At 47.8% G+C, this 16,621-nt stretch overlaps 1 protein-coding gene across 1 annotated transcript in view; it reads right to left on the minus strand.

Annotated features, from left to right (window-relative positions):
* Nucleotides 1–5,908: 5,908 nt before the first annotated feature.
* TYRO3 (TYRO3 protein tyrosine kinase) overlaps nucleotides 5,909–16,621 on the minus strand; it is a 43,115-nt gene continuing 32,402 nt past the window's right edge. Inside the window, exons 14-19 of the mRNA XM_082317116.1 lie at nucleotides 15,594–15,686; nucleotides 14,726–14,847; nucleotides 14,318–14,427; nucleotides 12,688–12,847; nucleotides 11,170–11,306; nucleotides 5,909–8,262 (exon numbers count right to left, since the gene is read on the minus strand). Of these exons, the coding sequence (XP_082173242.1) occupies nucleotides 7,887–8,262; nucleotides 11,170–11,306; nucleotides 12,688–12,847; nucleotides 14,318–14,427; nucleotides 14,726–14,847; nucleotides 15,594–15,686 (998 nt within the window). The 3' untranslated portion in view covers nucleotides 5,909–7,886. The remainder of the gene's footprint in view (nucleotides 8,263–11,169; nucleotides 11,307–12,687; nucleotides 12,848–14,317; nucleotides 14,428–14,725; nucleotides 14,848–15,593; nucleotides 15,687–16,621) is intronic.

Below are 16,621 nucleotides of genomic sequence, written 5' to 3' on the forward strand. Positions count from 1 at the left end.
GAAGGGCACACGTTCAACCGCCTTTATAGGCGCATTTCCGAGGAAAGTAAACAATGAAATGTGAGGGATTTTAAAAAGCAGGGCAAAGTCTGTTGCCAGCTGAGTCCCAGGAGCAGCTCCGATTCCTGCTGTAGGAGAGGAGGCCAGCGTTTCTGGGAGACGCAAACGTTGCGCTGCAGAGGACAAAATGTCCCCGACAGGCACATTATCCCACCGCTGCCCTCTCTGAGCTTTCCCAGCTCTCTGCTGAAGCAGCCGACGCTGGTTCCCTGGCTGGCTCTCTGCAGCTGGCCCTGGGGAGCCAAAACTGAATTTGATCCCCAGCGTCCTCAGGGTAAAACCGTGCCCACTTCAGGCTGCCCCGGGGCTTTTCTGTGCACCTCAGGAGGGATCCCACCACCAATGCCTGCATGGCCAGCTCAGCTCCTGTTTCCAGCATCCTCCCTGCAAGCAAAAGATCAAGTGGGAAGAAACCAGACAGTTGCCATTGTCTGTGGGTTCATCTGCACTGAGGGAAAGGTACGTTGTGCCCTTCCACCAAACCTGGCGAAAACAAGGCAGCGCCTTGCTTCCACCTGCAACAGCAGGTCCTGGAAAAGAGAGGTGTGGGGGAGACTGATACACCTCACCCTGCTAATGCATGGGAAGACCACAGAAATCTTTGTCTTCTTTAGGATTTTACTCCCATTTGCAGTAATGTTGAGCCAAGAACATCTTTTTCTTTATTTGCCCCATTCACTGTCAGTGACACTCTGTTGCCCAGACCATTTTTAAGATGTTTACTGAGAAAATAAATCCATTAGTTTTTTCTCATGAAAGTTTAGAGCCTTCCTAGAACGAAGGCAAGTGCAGATTTTCTACATTCACAGATTTCTGATGCCAATAGAAATTAGTCTAGAAACAGACAAGCTGTAAAGCACGATGTTGAACTCCTGCCAGCCTTGTGACGGCATCATCCCATGGACTTCCGTGAACTGCTGCGCACTGTGGGATCAGCATCAGGGCTCAGCGGTGCTAAATAACGCTTCAGCGGCTGAACAGGCACGAGGAGGAAAACCGACGTCATCCCAGCGAATCATCTTCACCCAGGAGAGGTCAGAGCATGGTATAAAGGCAGGCTGGGTGCATTTCCAGATTACAGAATACGTCCTTCTCTCAGTTGTGTTTTTTTCGTGCCAGGGAACCACCCTCCAATGATCTCAGTGCCTTTCTCACTGATTTACCCAGTATCAGCAACGGGCAATTCAGGCCCGCAGTGCAGGAGGCCTCTGGGATAAGGTCTACTCCACTGAGACAACGATAGTTGAATGCGAGAGCATAAATGCCCAAATAAAGTCCCTGTGGGCTAACTGTTGTCTTCAATTATAGCACTGCAGCCCCCTACCTACAGCTTGACAGAGCTCAGCAGACTGGCAATATTTCCTGGAGTATATGAAGAGAGAAAAAGGAGAAATATCGAGCCATGTTATTTTCTGCTATAAATAGGTTCAGCTCCTCTCATTTGGATCCTTGCCTGATGATGCCTGCAGAAAAAGTTGGCCCAGTGGCAGGGCAGCAGCCCTGAGCAATTTCAGCAGTGACCCAGAGAGATTTCATCAATAGGTGGAAAATATGGGAAATATTTCACATCGCGAGCCCAGCCGTTGCCTCAGGTACAGCCCAGTGTATCGGCTTCAATGAAAGTGCATTGGCGTAATTGGGAGTGTTGGCAGACAAGCTGGAGTGAATCAGATGGGGGGGGAGGAGGGAGCGTGAGAAGTCACCGGCTGTTTGCTCTGCCGGAGATTTCCACCCCCACAGCAGTGCTGGTAGAAACATGTGCCTGGGCTTCATCCTTTTCCGTGCATCCCCTGCTGTCTTCGCTACCTTCAGCAGTGCCAGCACCGCCAGCCCCGGCTGCCGGGATCCCCAGTTCCAGCAGAGGGGGAGCAAACAAATAGTGGGGAGATGGGTCTTAAACTGCCCCAGCTGTCTGCTGAGTAAATGCCAAGCCTTGAAGTCAGGATTTGACACAGGATTTTTTAGTACCGGGGGTTCTGGCAACAGCTAAGCGCCTGCTTTGTTCCGGGGTGCAGTTTGGGTCCCCTGCATAACCCCCAAGTCTGCGTCTTCCTTTGCCCTTACACCCTGCAGCTGGGGTACAAGGTTCACAGGCACCAAAATGCTGTTAAAACTCAGCCCCTCCTCGTACGCCCAGCCACAAGCATGAAAAATATTTCTGCTCGTCTTTCTCTTTATGTATCTTTGTGCAAGAGGAGGGATAATGCAGACAAATAATACCAGGAAATGTATTAATTAGGCCGGAACCTTACCTGATGTTAGTGGAGGCATGCTGCTTTACATCGTCTAGCAATGTGAACCTTGGGTTTTTTAGCTTCTTTTAAGGTAATTTCATAAGAAGAAATAAGGAGAGGCAGCAGCAAGTGCCAAAGGGCTCCCTGCTCCAGCTAACACCCGCATCGCACAAGCAAAAGTGGCTGTTGCAGAGGCATTCATTGGCGGAGCAGAAGTAAAGAGGCAGCAGCGCTCTCCCACGCAGCTCGGGTAATGACAGGGTAGCAGCCAGGATCGTTGTCTTATATATTAACTAAGCAAGCAGCGACCTTCTGAATTTGCTGCACTAATTGCCATGTTGCAGTGTGCAGAGCGTGCTTCTCTCCAGTGCCCCACTGTTTCTCTCAGCTCCCCCTTTTTGTCACCTTTACTGGCAATGTGTTTATCAGCATGTAGTGCAGTATCTTATATTCCCAATTAGATCATTTATGCATGCAAACCCTCTTTCCTCTTCATGAATTCCTGCTCCCTCACACAGCAGGCTGGCAAGAGCCAGCTCCTATAGACTCTTCTGGAAACTAGTCCAGTCCCATTAAATCCCTACTGAACTCAACAAAGCTTAAATCAACAAGTACTGTCCATTTCCTGAGGTCAAACGTTTCTTTCAGTTCTATTTTAAGCCAGTGAAAAGAAACTGGAGGAAACAAAAGCTGTTTAGATTCTTTCCAGGCTGTGGCTGGTGGCTCATTGGAGCACTCGCCTGGAAAGCTGGGCTCGGTGGGAGCCAGCAACCGTGCTGCTGAAATACCCAGCTCCTAATTTTGGTGCTATTGTCAACACGACCAAAAGATGTTCCGTTTCCTCAGCCTACCCGCATTTAGGAATGAATTGGCTTGGTGTGCCTCAAGCTGGAGGATCCACGGAGTAATTAGTAAGCGAGGAGTCGATCATCTTTGTTTTGCCACTCGACCTCAGTGCAGTGACTGAGGTCTGATTCATACTGACGCTGAGTTCCCTTTATATGACAGAGCAAAAGCAATCAAAAACCATGTCCGTCAGTCTTTTCGGTTCTTGGACTAAGTAATTGATTTTTAGCTCGGTTTCCCATGGTAACAAGGCTTTCTGATCACCAGCTGCACGTGTTGGCCCTAATAGCTTTTCAATCCACTGCTTCATTTCAGCCAAATGTGATGGCAAGATTGAGGTCTGAAGGATAATTAAGTTCCTACAAGTTTTCTGAAAACAGGCTATGTGTGGCAGACCCTGTTAGTGCCACATCGGTACCTTCACCGCAGATGGAAATTCAATGACTTCGTTTTGGACACCAGACTCCACCAAGGGAAAAGCTCTTAAGTACCCTAACGAGGGGCAAGCTTCACCCAGGGCTTGCAATCGCCTGTGGGATGCAAATCCACAGGAGACCAGGCTTCCTTTGCTCCGCGTGTTCGTAGAACAACTTGCTATTTTAAGGGAGCATACAGGTGTTAAATAATAAATCAGTATAAAATTAGAACTGAGCATGAGGGTCCCTCACAGAAATCCCTGGTAAAATATACAAGAATTTGCGAAAGCTGGTGGCTGTTGAGCATCAGGGGAGAATGAATACTGCCAGCAAAACAGAATGTAAATCAGGAAAATATCTATGTGCAAATATTGTTCCTTTCTCTAGTCAGCCAAACTCAAACTTTTACTCAAAATTAATTGCATTTTACTTCAGGGAGTGTTTTTACTGAGTCAAGACTGCAAGACTTCCCTCCAAACACAGGTCAAGAAGGAACATGGCAGGTCCCAGGGAAGCTGTGCATTAGCTCCGAGGTATATCCACGCACTGCAGGCACCTGCTGAGCCGTCAGCCCTGAGCATGCTATTCCCCACAGTGCGCAGGTATCGGATCGGGTTGGAGCATCCCTGTATCTGCAGGCTGAGCTGCCAGCGCAGCCCGCGGCCTAGGGCCCATCAGCCAGCCCTGGCACTGGAGCCGACGGGGGCATCTCTCCTCGTGCATTAACTACCCCTATGCAACACAGACGGTGCTGTGAGCTTCTGCCATGCCCTTGTGAGGCACTGTGGGGTCACACTGCCTCGTAACTGAGCTGGTAACTGCCCTGAGTGGCTTGAGCCTGTGTTGGAAAGGAGGAGACCCTGTCCCCTCCTCAGGGAGATGTGGACGGAGGAAGAGTGTGGTCAGGCTTACTGGTGTGGGACAGAGGTTGCTTCAGCAGAAACGTGCAGCGCCCCTTGGCTGTCCCACCGCAGGGGATGGGGCAAGGGCTGCTGCTTGGGAGGATGGGCGGGACTGCACTGTTGTACTGGGGCGGTGGGAAAAAAGGGTGCTTGAGGGGGAAACGTTTGGTTTAGTTAGGAAACCAGTGTGCCAGACTGGTGCCTAAATCAGAACTGTTAGGCTAAAGCTTCCCTGGGGTCAGGGTCACAGCACTGTCGTCAAGCGGACGCAGAGCCAGGCTCACTGTGTACAGCTTCTTCATGATTTAAGAGCAACGCGCTGCAGGGCAGCTGGGCTGGACCAGAGCATCTCATCGTCTACCAAAACACAAAGCCAGCCCCCACCTCAGACCCCTGCCTGGTCCCAGCTGGGGCAATGCCTTCTCTGTTCTGGGATTTCATATATAAAATTCCCCATCTCTGCTTTCCGACTCCTTCATTTGCTGTCTTCACAGCTCGTCCCATCTGTCCCCATTTTAAAATCTCCTTCCCTCCATCTTTTCTCACTAGCTCTTCTTCTGGTGTCGCTTCTCCCACCCACAACACAGCCTCGTTTGTACCTGGTCTGACCAGGCTTGCGTGCAAAAGGATTAAATCATCATTTGAACCAGATCCAAGGGACATCACTGGGCAATGGAACCTTAAAATATTAACTAAAGCAGCCACTTCGTGCTTCGGAAGTCATTTTTCCTGCATTGCAGATGGGGGGTGAGCGCTCATATCGTTTACCATCACTCTTCCTCTCTGTGTGAGCTGGCAGGCAGAGGGCGTGCAACGTGCTGTTTGCTGATGAAGAATAAAAGTGTGAGGTACACCTTTTCTTCTCTGCGAGCTGGAAATCCAGGGGCTCTTTTATGTTGTGCTTGGAACATTTGACTCAGCAGCTGAATTTTACCCACCGCCTCCAAACCTCTCTTCCACAGAGAGCACTGCCAGTAGTTGGATGGGTGCAGGCAACAGCTTTCAGGGAGGAACTGATGCAGAGGTTTTGATTTCCCAGGTAGGATGCAGCACGTCCCAGTAAGGGCTTCTCCCCAGGCTCCCGCACAGCCATGGCCGCAGAGCCCGTCTCTTTGTGGAACCAGCGGCCCGTGCCCATCAGATTTCGGCCTTCAGTCTCAAGGTTGGAGTAATGCAGAGTAACTGCCATCTGGCAAGGGCAAACATGTCCTCTGCCTCCAAGAAGTAGCTTAATCGTGCTTGGCGAAGAGAGAAAGACGGCTTTTAGCTGGGGCTGACAGCATTCGCTGTGACCCCACCCAGTAAGTGAGCATCATAACAAACTGCCACAGATAAGAGGCTGGGACTCAGACACAGTACATGTTTTATTATTAAAAAAATGCATAAAAACTAAAGACATGCTTCCCAAAGTTAGAGTCTATATGTACATCTGCGCTTCCCAGGCAGCTGCAAGGAGCACAGCCTTCTGCCCTCACTGCAAACGTGCACCGCACAGGTTTTTGTTACCCTTTGTTAGGTGTTATCTTCTCACCTGCGTTTACAGCATTCCAGCTAAATGAAGAGAAAACCCTGTACCGCCTGGGGTATAAGATGGTGCAGTTTGTATCTGCGACTGAGAAACTGTACTGAACTTCTGGAGACATCTGTAGGACATCGCTGTTCAGTAGGAAACTTTACAGAAAGGACCCATGCCCAAGCTCCAGGCTGAAATTCCCCTTCCCTAGGAAGTGTTCTCACACAGGGCTGAAACTGGACCTGAAATTTGTAGTTAGCCCCAAACCTTACAATAAGCAAATATTGGGTATCAAAGGGTGGAGTGTTCTGATACCAAGTCTGCGATCTCGTTTGACTTATTGGTCCCACCTTTGCCAACTCAGCAAATGATGACATTTGTGGTGTTTGTTTCTGAGGAAGAGCAATGTGGAATCCTAAGTCTTGTGATACTGCCGAGTTTTCAGCACGCTGGAAATGAAAGAAATTAAGATCTACGAAATATTTAGGATAAGTAGAGTAAGATGTAACTGCACTTCCTTGCTGGGAACCACTGCACAAAACAAATGCTGATTTACAGTAAAATATTAAATTATTAAAAACCACACAAGCGCTTGCAGTTATAGTGAGTCAGACATGCTGATTGGAAAACAAAACAAAACCTGAAGAGCAAAACCATTAATTTTGCCCCGTCTGGAAGGCTGCAGTGATCCTAGTCTATGTTCTGATGTGGCTTTTACAGTGTGCCAGAAGGCCTCCTAAATAGGAAGGCCAGTGGTTCTCAAGCTTTTTCATCACAAGGACTCGCTCTTCAGAAAGAGATCTCCCAGTTGATCCCTTCCCCCAACACACACACCTTCCCAAAACCGATTTCACACCTTCACTACAGCAGCTACAGCACTTGGTTATTTAAAAAAGTCATAGGACTGTTAAAGATTAAATGAATCCTATTTTAAAGCAAATGCTGAATCCTGCTCCCGCTGAAACTGAAGCAAGTCTCCCATGCTGTATCTAAGCTGTGTCCTTCCTCTCCTGGAGGGCAGTACTTAGCATTAATTAGCACTGTTTCCCCATACTGCTGTTAAGTCCTCTCTCCACTGTTTCCTTGCCATCCCTTTGAAGTTGGATTCTGCCCTCACACATGCCAGCTGCTCTCCCTCCCTTCGCATTTTAATGCCAGCTGCAAGTCTGGTCAGGCCTCAACTGGCATCAAACAGAAGAAAAAGAAAGACATAAAAGAGGTACGTGGGGTGAAGAGGGATGCTGGATTTTCATTTTTTCTAATTTCATCGCTCACCAAAACATCTGAAACTCTTAAAAGAGCCCTGGACTGAGGAAGCAGCAAGTGTCACTGCATGAAATAAGCCAGATGTTCAAATTCAGTGCTGGGTAGAAGCAGATCCGCAGATCAGTTTGAGAACCACTGAGGTAGGCAACAAGTCTAGGCAGTACTGCTGAGTAAACGCAAGGGGAATTTTGCCCTCTTGTCCTGAATGACAGTGTTTTCCGAGGCACCAGTCCCGAAGTCATGCAGCCAGGACTGAAGACAACATCTACACAAGAGCGAGCACTGACTGAACAGAAGGTGTATTCAGTTCTGCTCCAGCAGTCAGTGAGAAGGAGCAGAGCGTAGACTCTGACTACCCACCTTAGCTTTGAACTCCTTTCAGCAGGACGCGATCAGCCTGTAACCCTACTGCCCCCCTCCCCCAAATCCAAGGGGTTGTTGGGGTTGCAGTCCTTCCAAACCGCCCGCCAGTCCAAACCGTCCGCTGCCGCAGCCCACGCAGGTGGTGAAAGCTACAAAAGCTGCCCAAGAGCTCTGGCCAGGGCTGTTCAAAGCCATTCCAGATCTGGCATCAGAGCCCCAGGCGACACGGCACCGCGGCTGCACACATCCCATCCCAGGGAAGCAGAGTGTCACTGCTATGTACAGGCTAACAACTTTTCTCTCCTTCTGTCTCCAGCTCATACAGAAGGCTTTTGTCCTCCCCTTCCTGCCCATCTGGATGCCTTTCACCCTCGGCACCATCTCCAAGGCACAAGGGGCTCATGATGTAGCGATAGTCACTTGTGACAGCAGCAGCTGCCCCAGCAACGGTTTCTTCACCGTCCGTGTTTCCAAAGGAAGCATGCAGGGCAGGGTCACTTGCAGACGCCTCTTTGTCCTTCCCAATGTTGACATAGAGAGGATCTTGACTGGCAGAGAGTGTGGACATCCTCCCCCGAATCATTTCCAGCTGGGACCGGAGCACTCCAAAGCTGGGGCGTAGCTTGGGCTCAGGATGCCAACATCTGCACATGAGATCGTAGCTGTGAAATAAAGGGAGACAAGAGCACTGAGAAGCAGAGCAGCCACCCCCTGCATCTCCAAAGAAGGGCTCTGTGCAGTGCAACTTAAAAAGCACAGACCGTTTCCCCAAAACCTATCGGCTTTGGCCTTGCACAGGTGACAGCACGTGGGCAGCCATCATGGATCTAATTCCTTGTTCCTTCCCATTTTCAAAGGCATTCTCATTTTGGTCAAAATAATTATTTAGACAGTACCAAAAAACCCAAAAGTCCTGTCAAAGGATGCTGAACTTCTTGGTAAAAACCTCATTCCACTGTCTCTGGAGAGCTACAATAGGACTGTGAGTGTGACACCACTTAATAATAATATCTTTTGAATTTATTCACAAAAAGCATCCCAACATCTGCTGTGGCTGAAGCCATTCCTCCAAATTCTAGTTCAAGAGCAGATAAAACACAGGAAGAAAGAAAACTGAGATACAACTGTGGGAGGTGCAAGTTATTTCCAGAATATTCTTTTTCCACACTGTGTTAACTCAGCGCTCCCGGTGTAGTGTAGGTGTGCCACTGGTGCTGCCCGACAGGTTGCCAGCGGGACTGGAAAAAGGCACAGTGGGTTTGTTTAGAGGGCTGTGGAAGAATGGACAACAGCTTCTCTGCTGGAAGAGGGATGCTGAAACCGCCTTTCTACTACAAAGGCACCACCCCTACGCAGAAGACGTGTTCAGTGCCGTTATGAGGCTCAGGCCCTGTCCTGCAGCTCTTCTCCTGCGGTCAAATGCCAGCTACCTCAGCTCTGGTTGCCCGAGGGCCAGCGTGAGGAGATGTCGCTGGCTCCGATGGCCTGTGCTCGGGCAAGGAGCTCTGCTCTCCTGTGGCTGCCTTCGCGGCTCAGCGCCTGCGCTGGCTGGCCTCCCGCCGGCCAGGCCTCCCGCCGGAGCCCACTGGGCTCTTTGTGTCCTCCTCCTCTTTGTGCATCACCCACAAGACTGGCAGCTGCATTCCTATGGCGTTATTGTTGCCAGTTCTGCAGGGAACAGGAACAAAGCACAGTACTGGCACTGAAAAACACCGCAGACAAACGAACCTCAGTTAAACTTCTAAATAGAAAAAATCTGATATGGCCTTTACTGGGAAATAAAGCATTTCATGATGGCTTTTATTTTACTTTGTGTGTCCCTTGCTTGCTATCAGCTTTACAAGACTGTTTTTGATCTCACACTAGTTTTACAGAAAGCTTCTATGGTTCAGTTGTCTTAATCCTGATTTACGTCCCTCAAAAACAATACAAATAACTCTAAATAACTCCAGATAAAATAGAAACTTCCTATTCTGTGGCACCAAATTAAATATTTTCTTTTACCCTCGCTGGTAAATGTTCTGTTTACCCAAACAACAGAAATTCATTTGAAAGAAAGGCAGAAAACTACTGGCTGTACTGAATCAGCCCAAAAGTCCATTTGCCCCAGTACCCAGCCTCTGACAGTGGCCAGTAGCAGACGCTGTGAGAAAACACATAACCTGAGGGTGAGCATGTAGTGAGTTCTGGTATATTCTCTCAGGTCTCAATAACCTGTAGCTCAAGGGCCTCTCAAAATGGAGGTTGTACCTTTTTAGTCGTTTTTGACGGATTTTTCTTCAATGCCTTGCAGCTTTTTGAATCTTCTCTACTTTTGGCATCTATAACATCCTATGGCCATAAGTTCCAGAACTTGGAACCAAAACTACTCACAGCAGTCAAGATGCAGACATATAATGAATTTAAGCAGTGCTATAACGATGTTTTAATTTAAACTCAGGAACAGTTAAAATGAACTGCTGAGAAGATAAAACTCTACAGCTTTCATAAAAAGAGTACAGATTATTCCCTATGTGGAAAAAGGCTGGAGAAAGGAAACGACATGAAATAATTCACCGTCAGAACAGGAGGGAAGAGGGAGGAAAGAGGACTTGCATGTTGCCCATTTTACACACACGGAATGGCTTGAAAAGGTCACTAAAGTCAGTGCTCATAGTTACGTCTTGCTTTGGGCAGGACAAAGAGAAAAGAGAGACTTGTGTGGGCACTCAGTGAAATGATTTCCCCTTGTCCGGACTAGGCAAGCTTTTCCCTGGGAGAAGTTACGGTGACACTCCCCGGGGGACGTCAGCCCCGTGCGTGGACTCTAGGAAGCTTATTGCAGCCACCACCCGTGGAGCAACGGTTCCTGAGCACACATTTCACGTAACCTGCTGGCCAAGAATGGTCCCTTGGCCACAGGACTAAGGCAGGAGGAGCACAGGCTGCAGCATGTAGCTGCCTGCTCCTCCGTGGGCTACCCGAGTCCTTCCTGCAAGTCTGAAAATGTCCGAAACCAATATCTGCAAGACTGTCCTGGTTTTGTTTCCACCTGTAATTTAAGGTGGGACACTGATCTACAGAACCTTAGATCCTCCTATCTCCCCTCTTCTCTTTCACCCTGCTATTTCTGTGAGAGTAGTAGATCCAATTTTGAAAACTGGGCCCAGCTTTGAAAGACGCATGCAGGCCACTGCCTCTGCAATCCACTTTTCTTGTAGTCTTGCTTTTCTATTCAGCCTTCAGGGTGTGCCATGAAACTCATTTCTTTTCTCACATGCTGGCCTGAGAAGGTAGGAACCAGTGAGTTTCTGGAAACACAGTTAGTTTCCACAAAGCCAAGAGCTTCTAATGTTGACACTATTCAAACCCCTGAGCCAAGTTAGCTGCTTGTGAAGCTACCACAGGTTCCAGGGAGCTGTGCCAGCAGAGAGTATCTGGTAGCTAACCCAGAGACTTTCTAGTGAATGCTTCTGTGTACTGGAAAGTGGATAGATTCAGACCAGCGCTCCAGCCAGCTGCCCCTGTTTCCTTCCAGCGAGCCAAACTTCTCAAAGCATCACATGTCAGCAGGGCGAGGAAGTACTCACACATCTTCCAGGCACTCCGGCGGCTGCTTCAGCCTGTTCCCGCTGATGAGGTAGTTGTAGATTTCTGCATTCTCAATGCCAGCATAAGGGGTTTGCCCTCGGGTGACAATCTCCCACATGGTCACCCCAAATGCCCACTGAAAGGGAAGAGCACACAGAAGACATGAACAGACAGTTCCCTGCTTGCTGGGGTTTGGTTTCAGCATGCTCAGACCATGCCGACCCTCCCAGCCCAGGGTAATGTCATGTGAGTTGCAGTGATGCAAGGACTATCCAAACTCTAGCTAGAAAACAAAGAAATGACCCAGCTGTTGCTGACACGTCATTTTGGGAGACAGCTGAAGGCCCTGCTCAGCCCCATCCTGCACCGGAGCAGGGGAAGATTTGGGAGCTACTGCTGTCTTCCACCTGCAGGCCTCTCCCAAGCATCTGCTACACATGGTTCCTTAAGGCATGCAGTATCAGTTTTGTGGTTCCCAGCTCCATGAAGATTTTGGGTTGGGGCTCACAAATCAGCTGCTTAATTCATTCAGCCAGATTATGGGTTACTGGAAATGTACAGGCACAAATGAAAGCAGAGTTTAGCCAATAAAGCGGGGCAAGGAACAAATCACTTACGGCTCACGCTCATTTGTGCTCTGCACTGCAACAGTCATACTTGTACATTTCAATCTAAACTGCGGGGTTTGTTAAGTGCAAAAAATAATGATTTTCATAAGCAAATTAATAACCAAAACGCTGTCCAGTGTCTATTGTAAACTGTCTGAACTAAACACTGTTTACAGTGCTTACAGCAATCACCAGGCAACACAGCAGCCAAGTTAGACGGCGCTCTTGGTGATCTCTTCAGGTACACTGTGACATGGGTAACTGGGAAGGCAAGTCTACAGGTCTGAAGGACAAAACTAGTGTGAAACCAGATCAAAAGGCAGCAAGGAAGAGGGGAGAAGGTATCAGAAGAAAAAAAAGAAAGGGAAAAGAAGCAAAAATTTCAGATGAATGGGTTTAGCCTCACTCTCCAAGGGCAAAGTTACAGGGAGGAGTGTCTCAACACTGATATATTCAGAGCCTACGAAGTTCCACCAATGCCTTCTGTAGGATGCAGTGCCACTGCTGCACTTGTACATGAGTGTGTGGCTTATATGCGTTTCAGATGTCACCTTCAAACTGTCATGCAGAAGAGAAAGGAAAAAGAATAAGAAAGAAGAGACTGCATAAAAAGAGAGGAAAAGGAGGCGAAGGCGAAAGGTGAAGGCGGGGATGGGGATGAGCACTGAAGAATGAAGGACCAAAGGACAAGAGGAAAAGGGCTCATGTCTTCTGCCATAAACTACTTGTACACATCTTTAGTTTCGAGTTCTGAAAGCACTCAAGGCAGAGGTGGCACTGTCCCTCAAACACAAGGCAAACTACCTTTCCTATCACCAGGGCCTTTTCCCACCCTCAATAAATACGAAAGCATTCCTCCACTTCAGCAGGAATACAGGTGGTTCCCAAATGCACCAGAGCAAAACTCACCACATCACTGTGTGTTGTGTACAGATTATCCGCCAGACTTTCCAGAGCAAGCCACTTCACTGGCAGCTTGGAAGCACAGCCCTGACGGTAATAGTCTCCACTGTAGATTTTCTTAGAAAGCCCAAAGTCTGCAACACTCACGTTCATGTTCTCATCCAACCTAAGGGAAAGTTTTAATGACTGAGAAAAGCATTTACTGGCTACCTCAGGCAAAAAAGAGGTATGTCCCTTTCTGGCCAGGGAGCTGAGGTATATAGTTCACCACGTATTGCCCAGAAGGACAGTGACTTCATCTACTTGATGACCAATGTGAAATAGTTTAGTGGTCTCAAATCAGTTCCTTGAGACTAACAGGGAGATAATTAGGACTAAGGAAGTAAGGAAATCACCATGCTCAGATGGTTTACTCTGTCAGCCAAAGTGAAGTCAGATACTTTCTGTACTTCCCAAGATTAACAGAGGACATCTGTAGTGCTCATTGCTACCACTAAGGCCTACACCCTGTATAGGCAACCAAAATACAGAGGTGCTTGCCTAGACTGCCTATTAAAACTGCTCAGACTACATCTGCAAGACCTTCTCTCCAGGCCTGGTTCATGGTCTGAATTGCTCTGTTACCCACTTAAACCTAGACATATCGGTAGATAGTGCAAGTAAAGTCCACAAAGACTTCATGCTCCCAGGTCTCTTAACAGACTCCCTGCTTTTCCCAGAAGATATGATGAAACAGGCATTCAGCTTCCTCTGAAGGAAGTCTGTATTTTTTAAAATGTTTAAAAATAGGAAATCAGTATGCATTTCTCATAAATGTCAAAGCAGGCTAACGCATCATTTTTCATTATGACTATCAGGCTCCTGTCTGTACATCTGGACATTCAAATGCCTTTGGAAATCTGTGTCTCATTGCAGATTTTACCGGTTGTCGTGTTTTTGTTCAGAGGCACAGTTCTGTCTGCCAGAATGGGTTGTTCCTTAATCCGTTCTCAGGGAAGAAGCAGAGGGGAAAGGACAGAAAAGGACTTTTCTTCCCTTCAAAGCAGGCAAGGCAGTTTGGGGACAAGAACAGCAATGTGGGATCATACATTGTGTTCACCATGCAATTATTTCTAAAGGCATTCCCCACATAAGCCCTTCTTTACAAGCTTTCAGGGAAATTCTACATTTCTTATATTGTGATAATCAAGTGCTCAAAATAGATACAAGAAATACAGATTTCAGGCTACAATGAAAGTTCCTTTCTCCTAACACAGACAAACCCATTCTCTCCTGTTGGTTACATTATATTGTGGAACAAATAGCCCATGCTGACACATAGCCATTAGAGTGACTAATTACAAACGCATATTGTAATCCACCCTATGAAAATATATGTGCAGACAAATGATGGAAAAGTTCTTTATAAATAGGGTCGATTTGGAAGCTCAGTAGGACATTAGGAGTTGCTCCCTGCCCCCAGCACCACCACCACCTCCACCCCCATGGCCATGGCTCCACTATGCCTATTGTCACTTAAATGCAAGGACCAGCATCCTTGGACAGGATCCCTCCCCACTTCTGTCACGCGAAAGGCTTCTCATCCTTCTCACCCACTCTGGTCTTTCTTTTCTCTAAAGACTCATGGGTCACTTACATGCAGTTCCGAGCTGCAAGGTCCCTGTGTATGAAATTTTTTGAGCTCAAGTACTCCATCCCGCTGGCAATGTCAATCATGAACTTGAGGAGTGTCTGAACAGGCAAGTTCTGAAAGAAAAAACAGTTTAAGTTCTGTTCCTGGAAGCTTTCAAGCACGTATGGCAAAACTGCGAGATTTGCTGCTAGATTACTGAGCAGGGATGGGGTTATAGGGAGGGGATGGAACGGAGCAGTTCCTCAACATGCATGGAACTAAATACTTCAACATCACATCCCACAACTTCCTCTGGTATCAAAATCTGGTCATCTGCCAATACCTTTGGGAGACCAACCCTGAACTGATCTGAGTACATTCTCTGAAAATCCATACCCTCCCAGAAGGAATTCTATAGTAAGACAGACTTACAAAAGGGTTTTCCCCAATCCGTGACATCAGCAGAAAAGCATGAAGGTCTCCATGCTTCATGAAGGGCAGGATCACCATGGGAATTGGGAGACGGCCCTTGGGACGGCTCCGTAGACTGACTCCTAATGAGGACACAGACAGCAAAGGGGTTTTAGCAAACAAATCAGTCCCGGGGGAATGTTACAGGCTGCTGTGCCTTTCTCTTACAAATCTGGAGGAAAACGTGCCGTTTAGGTGGGTTGGTTCCATGCTCCAAGCTCCTTTGCATGTCTTCATGCCAGGAGGTGTTAAGATACCTCTAACCCTGTTTACTTCAGCAGCAGTACTAAGTGCCCAGTGGCTCTCAGCTCTCCTTGCAGGACTGGCTATAAATGTTTTTAGGATAACTCCAGACCAGACAGTCCCAAACCCCAGGGTCTACAGAGCAAGCTCCACATTCTGGAAATTGCCCATGCTCTATAGTGCCCACCCATGAATGTCTTGCTTCTTACCCAGTATTTCAGAAAGGCACAATCTCCCCTCCCTCGATTTGCCTACCAACCCACCTGTCCGCATTCCACAGCAGTTCAGACCTATCTCAGCCAGCCAAACTCTCTCTGTAGTATTTGCAAGAACCGAAGAAATGTCTTAAATAAGAGATGCTTATCACTGGTGTATGAGGGCCAGTGTTGTGAGCACTTACACGCACTCCAACTCCCTCTAGGCCTGGGAAGGAGCAATGCTGATATACGCAGGACTCCAGGCAGCGCAGAGGTGGCTGCACTAGCCCTGCTGTTGGACAGCAGCGGGGGTGAGTATGTGAGGCTGTGTGGGATTGTGCAGGATCGGGAGATGCTCTGTGGCACCACAAGCAGCAGTGCTGGCTTACCAATCAGTTTAGTGACATGCGGGTGGTCAAACTCCTTCATACATGCAGCCTCTCGCAGAAACTCCTCGATGTCAGTTGAGGTGAAGATGTCCGCTGGAAAAAAGTGTCTGTAAGTTCTCCTCCTTTGTGGGTGGCACCAAGGGACTTTACAGATAATGATTATTAGAAGCTTGTTCTTTGTGGCACAGCACATCCTCCCAGACCTACAGCTAAATGAGCCAGTTTACAACAAAGCAGAGCCTGACACTTTCTCCTGGGATGGGCGGCAGTAAGCACACATCCCGGACATCTGGTAAATTGGTTCTTGGCAGAGTAAAGACCTGCTGATTAGCAGCTCTTTTCTCAGTAACAACTTTTGTTGGAAGCCATGGAACTCATGTGTGGGTTAAAGATGTAAGAATTAATTACCTAAAAGGACCTAAACGACAATGTGGGGGAGAGGAGATGTCACACAAAATTAAAGAAAATGTTGAAACTGAGGAGATGGCCTGGAGCCCCTGGCTGGCATGGCAGACCCCAATTAATCTCTGATAAGGATGGCATGAAAGATCAACGCTTTTACATCTCTTGGCTTGACTGAGTCTTCTAAGGTGCTAGAGCTAAGATTCCTTAAATAACCACGCTACTGGAGAGCTTGCACCGAATTCAGCAGTGACATACATGAGCATAAATTCAGAGTAAATTATTTCTCATTGCTATTATTCCAGATTTATGGAAGTACATCAATATAATCAAGAATTAGCCCAGTGGACTGCTTCCCCCACTCCTGCTTCTGAATTTAGCGGGAATCCTCCAGTCCTGCTGGAAGATCACTTAGACCTGTGGGGGAGTATTCACATTATCTGCTTTTGGCAAGTAATTAATATGATTCAGAAGACAAAAGTAGATTCCCTTTTTCCAGTCAATGAAGAAGGGAAGGTGCCTCTGGAGGGTGACAGTTCCCAAGTTAGATGCCTGAAGGCAGACAGCCTGACTACACAAAACAGCCTGCAAACTGATTAGGATTATTGTTGAAACTGGAGAAAATG

The sequence above is a fragment of the Platalea leucorodia genome (assembly GCF_965183815.1).
Source record: "Platalea leucorodia genome assembly, chromosome: 7".
NCBI lineage: Eukaryota > Metazoa > Chordata > Aves > Pelecaniformes > Threskiornithidae > Platalea > Platalea leucorodia.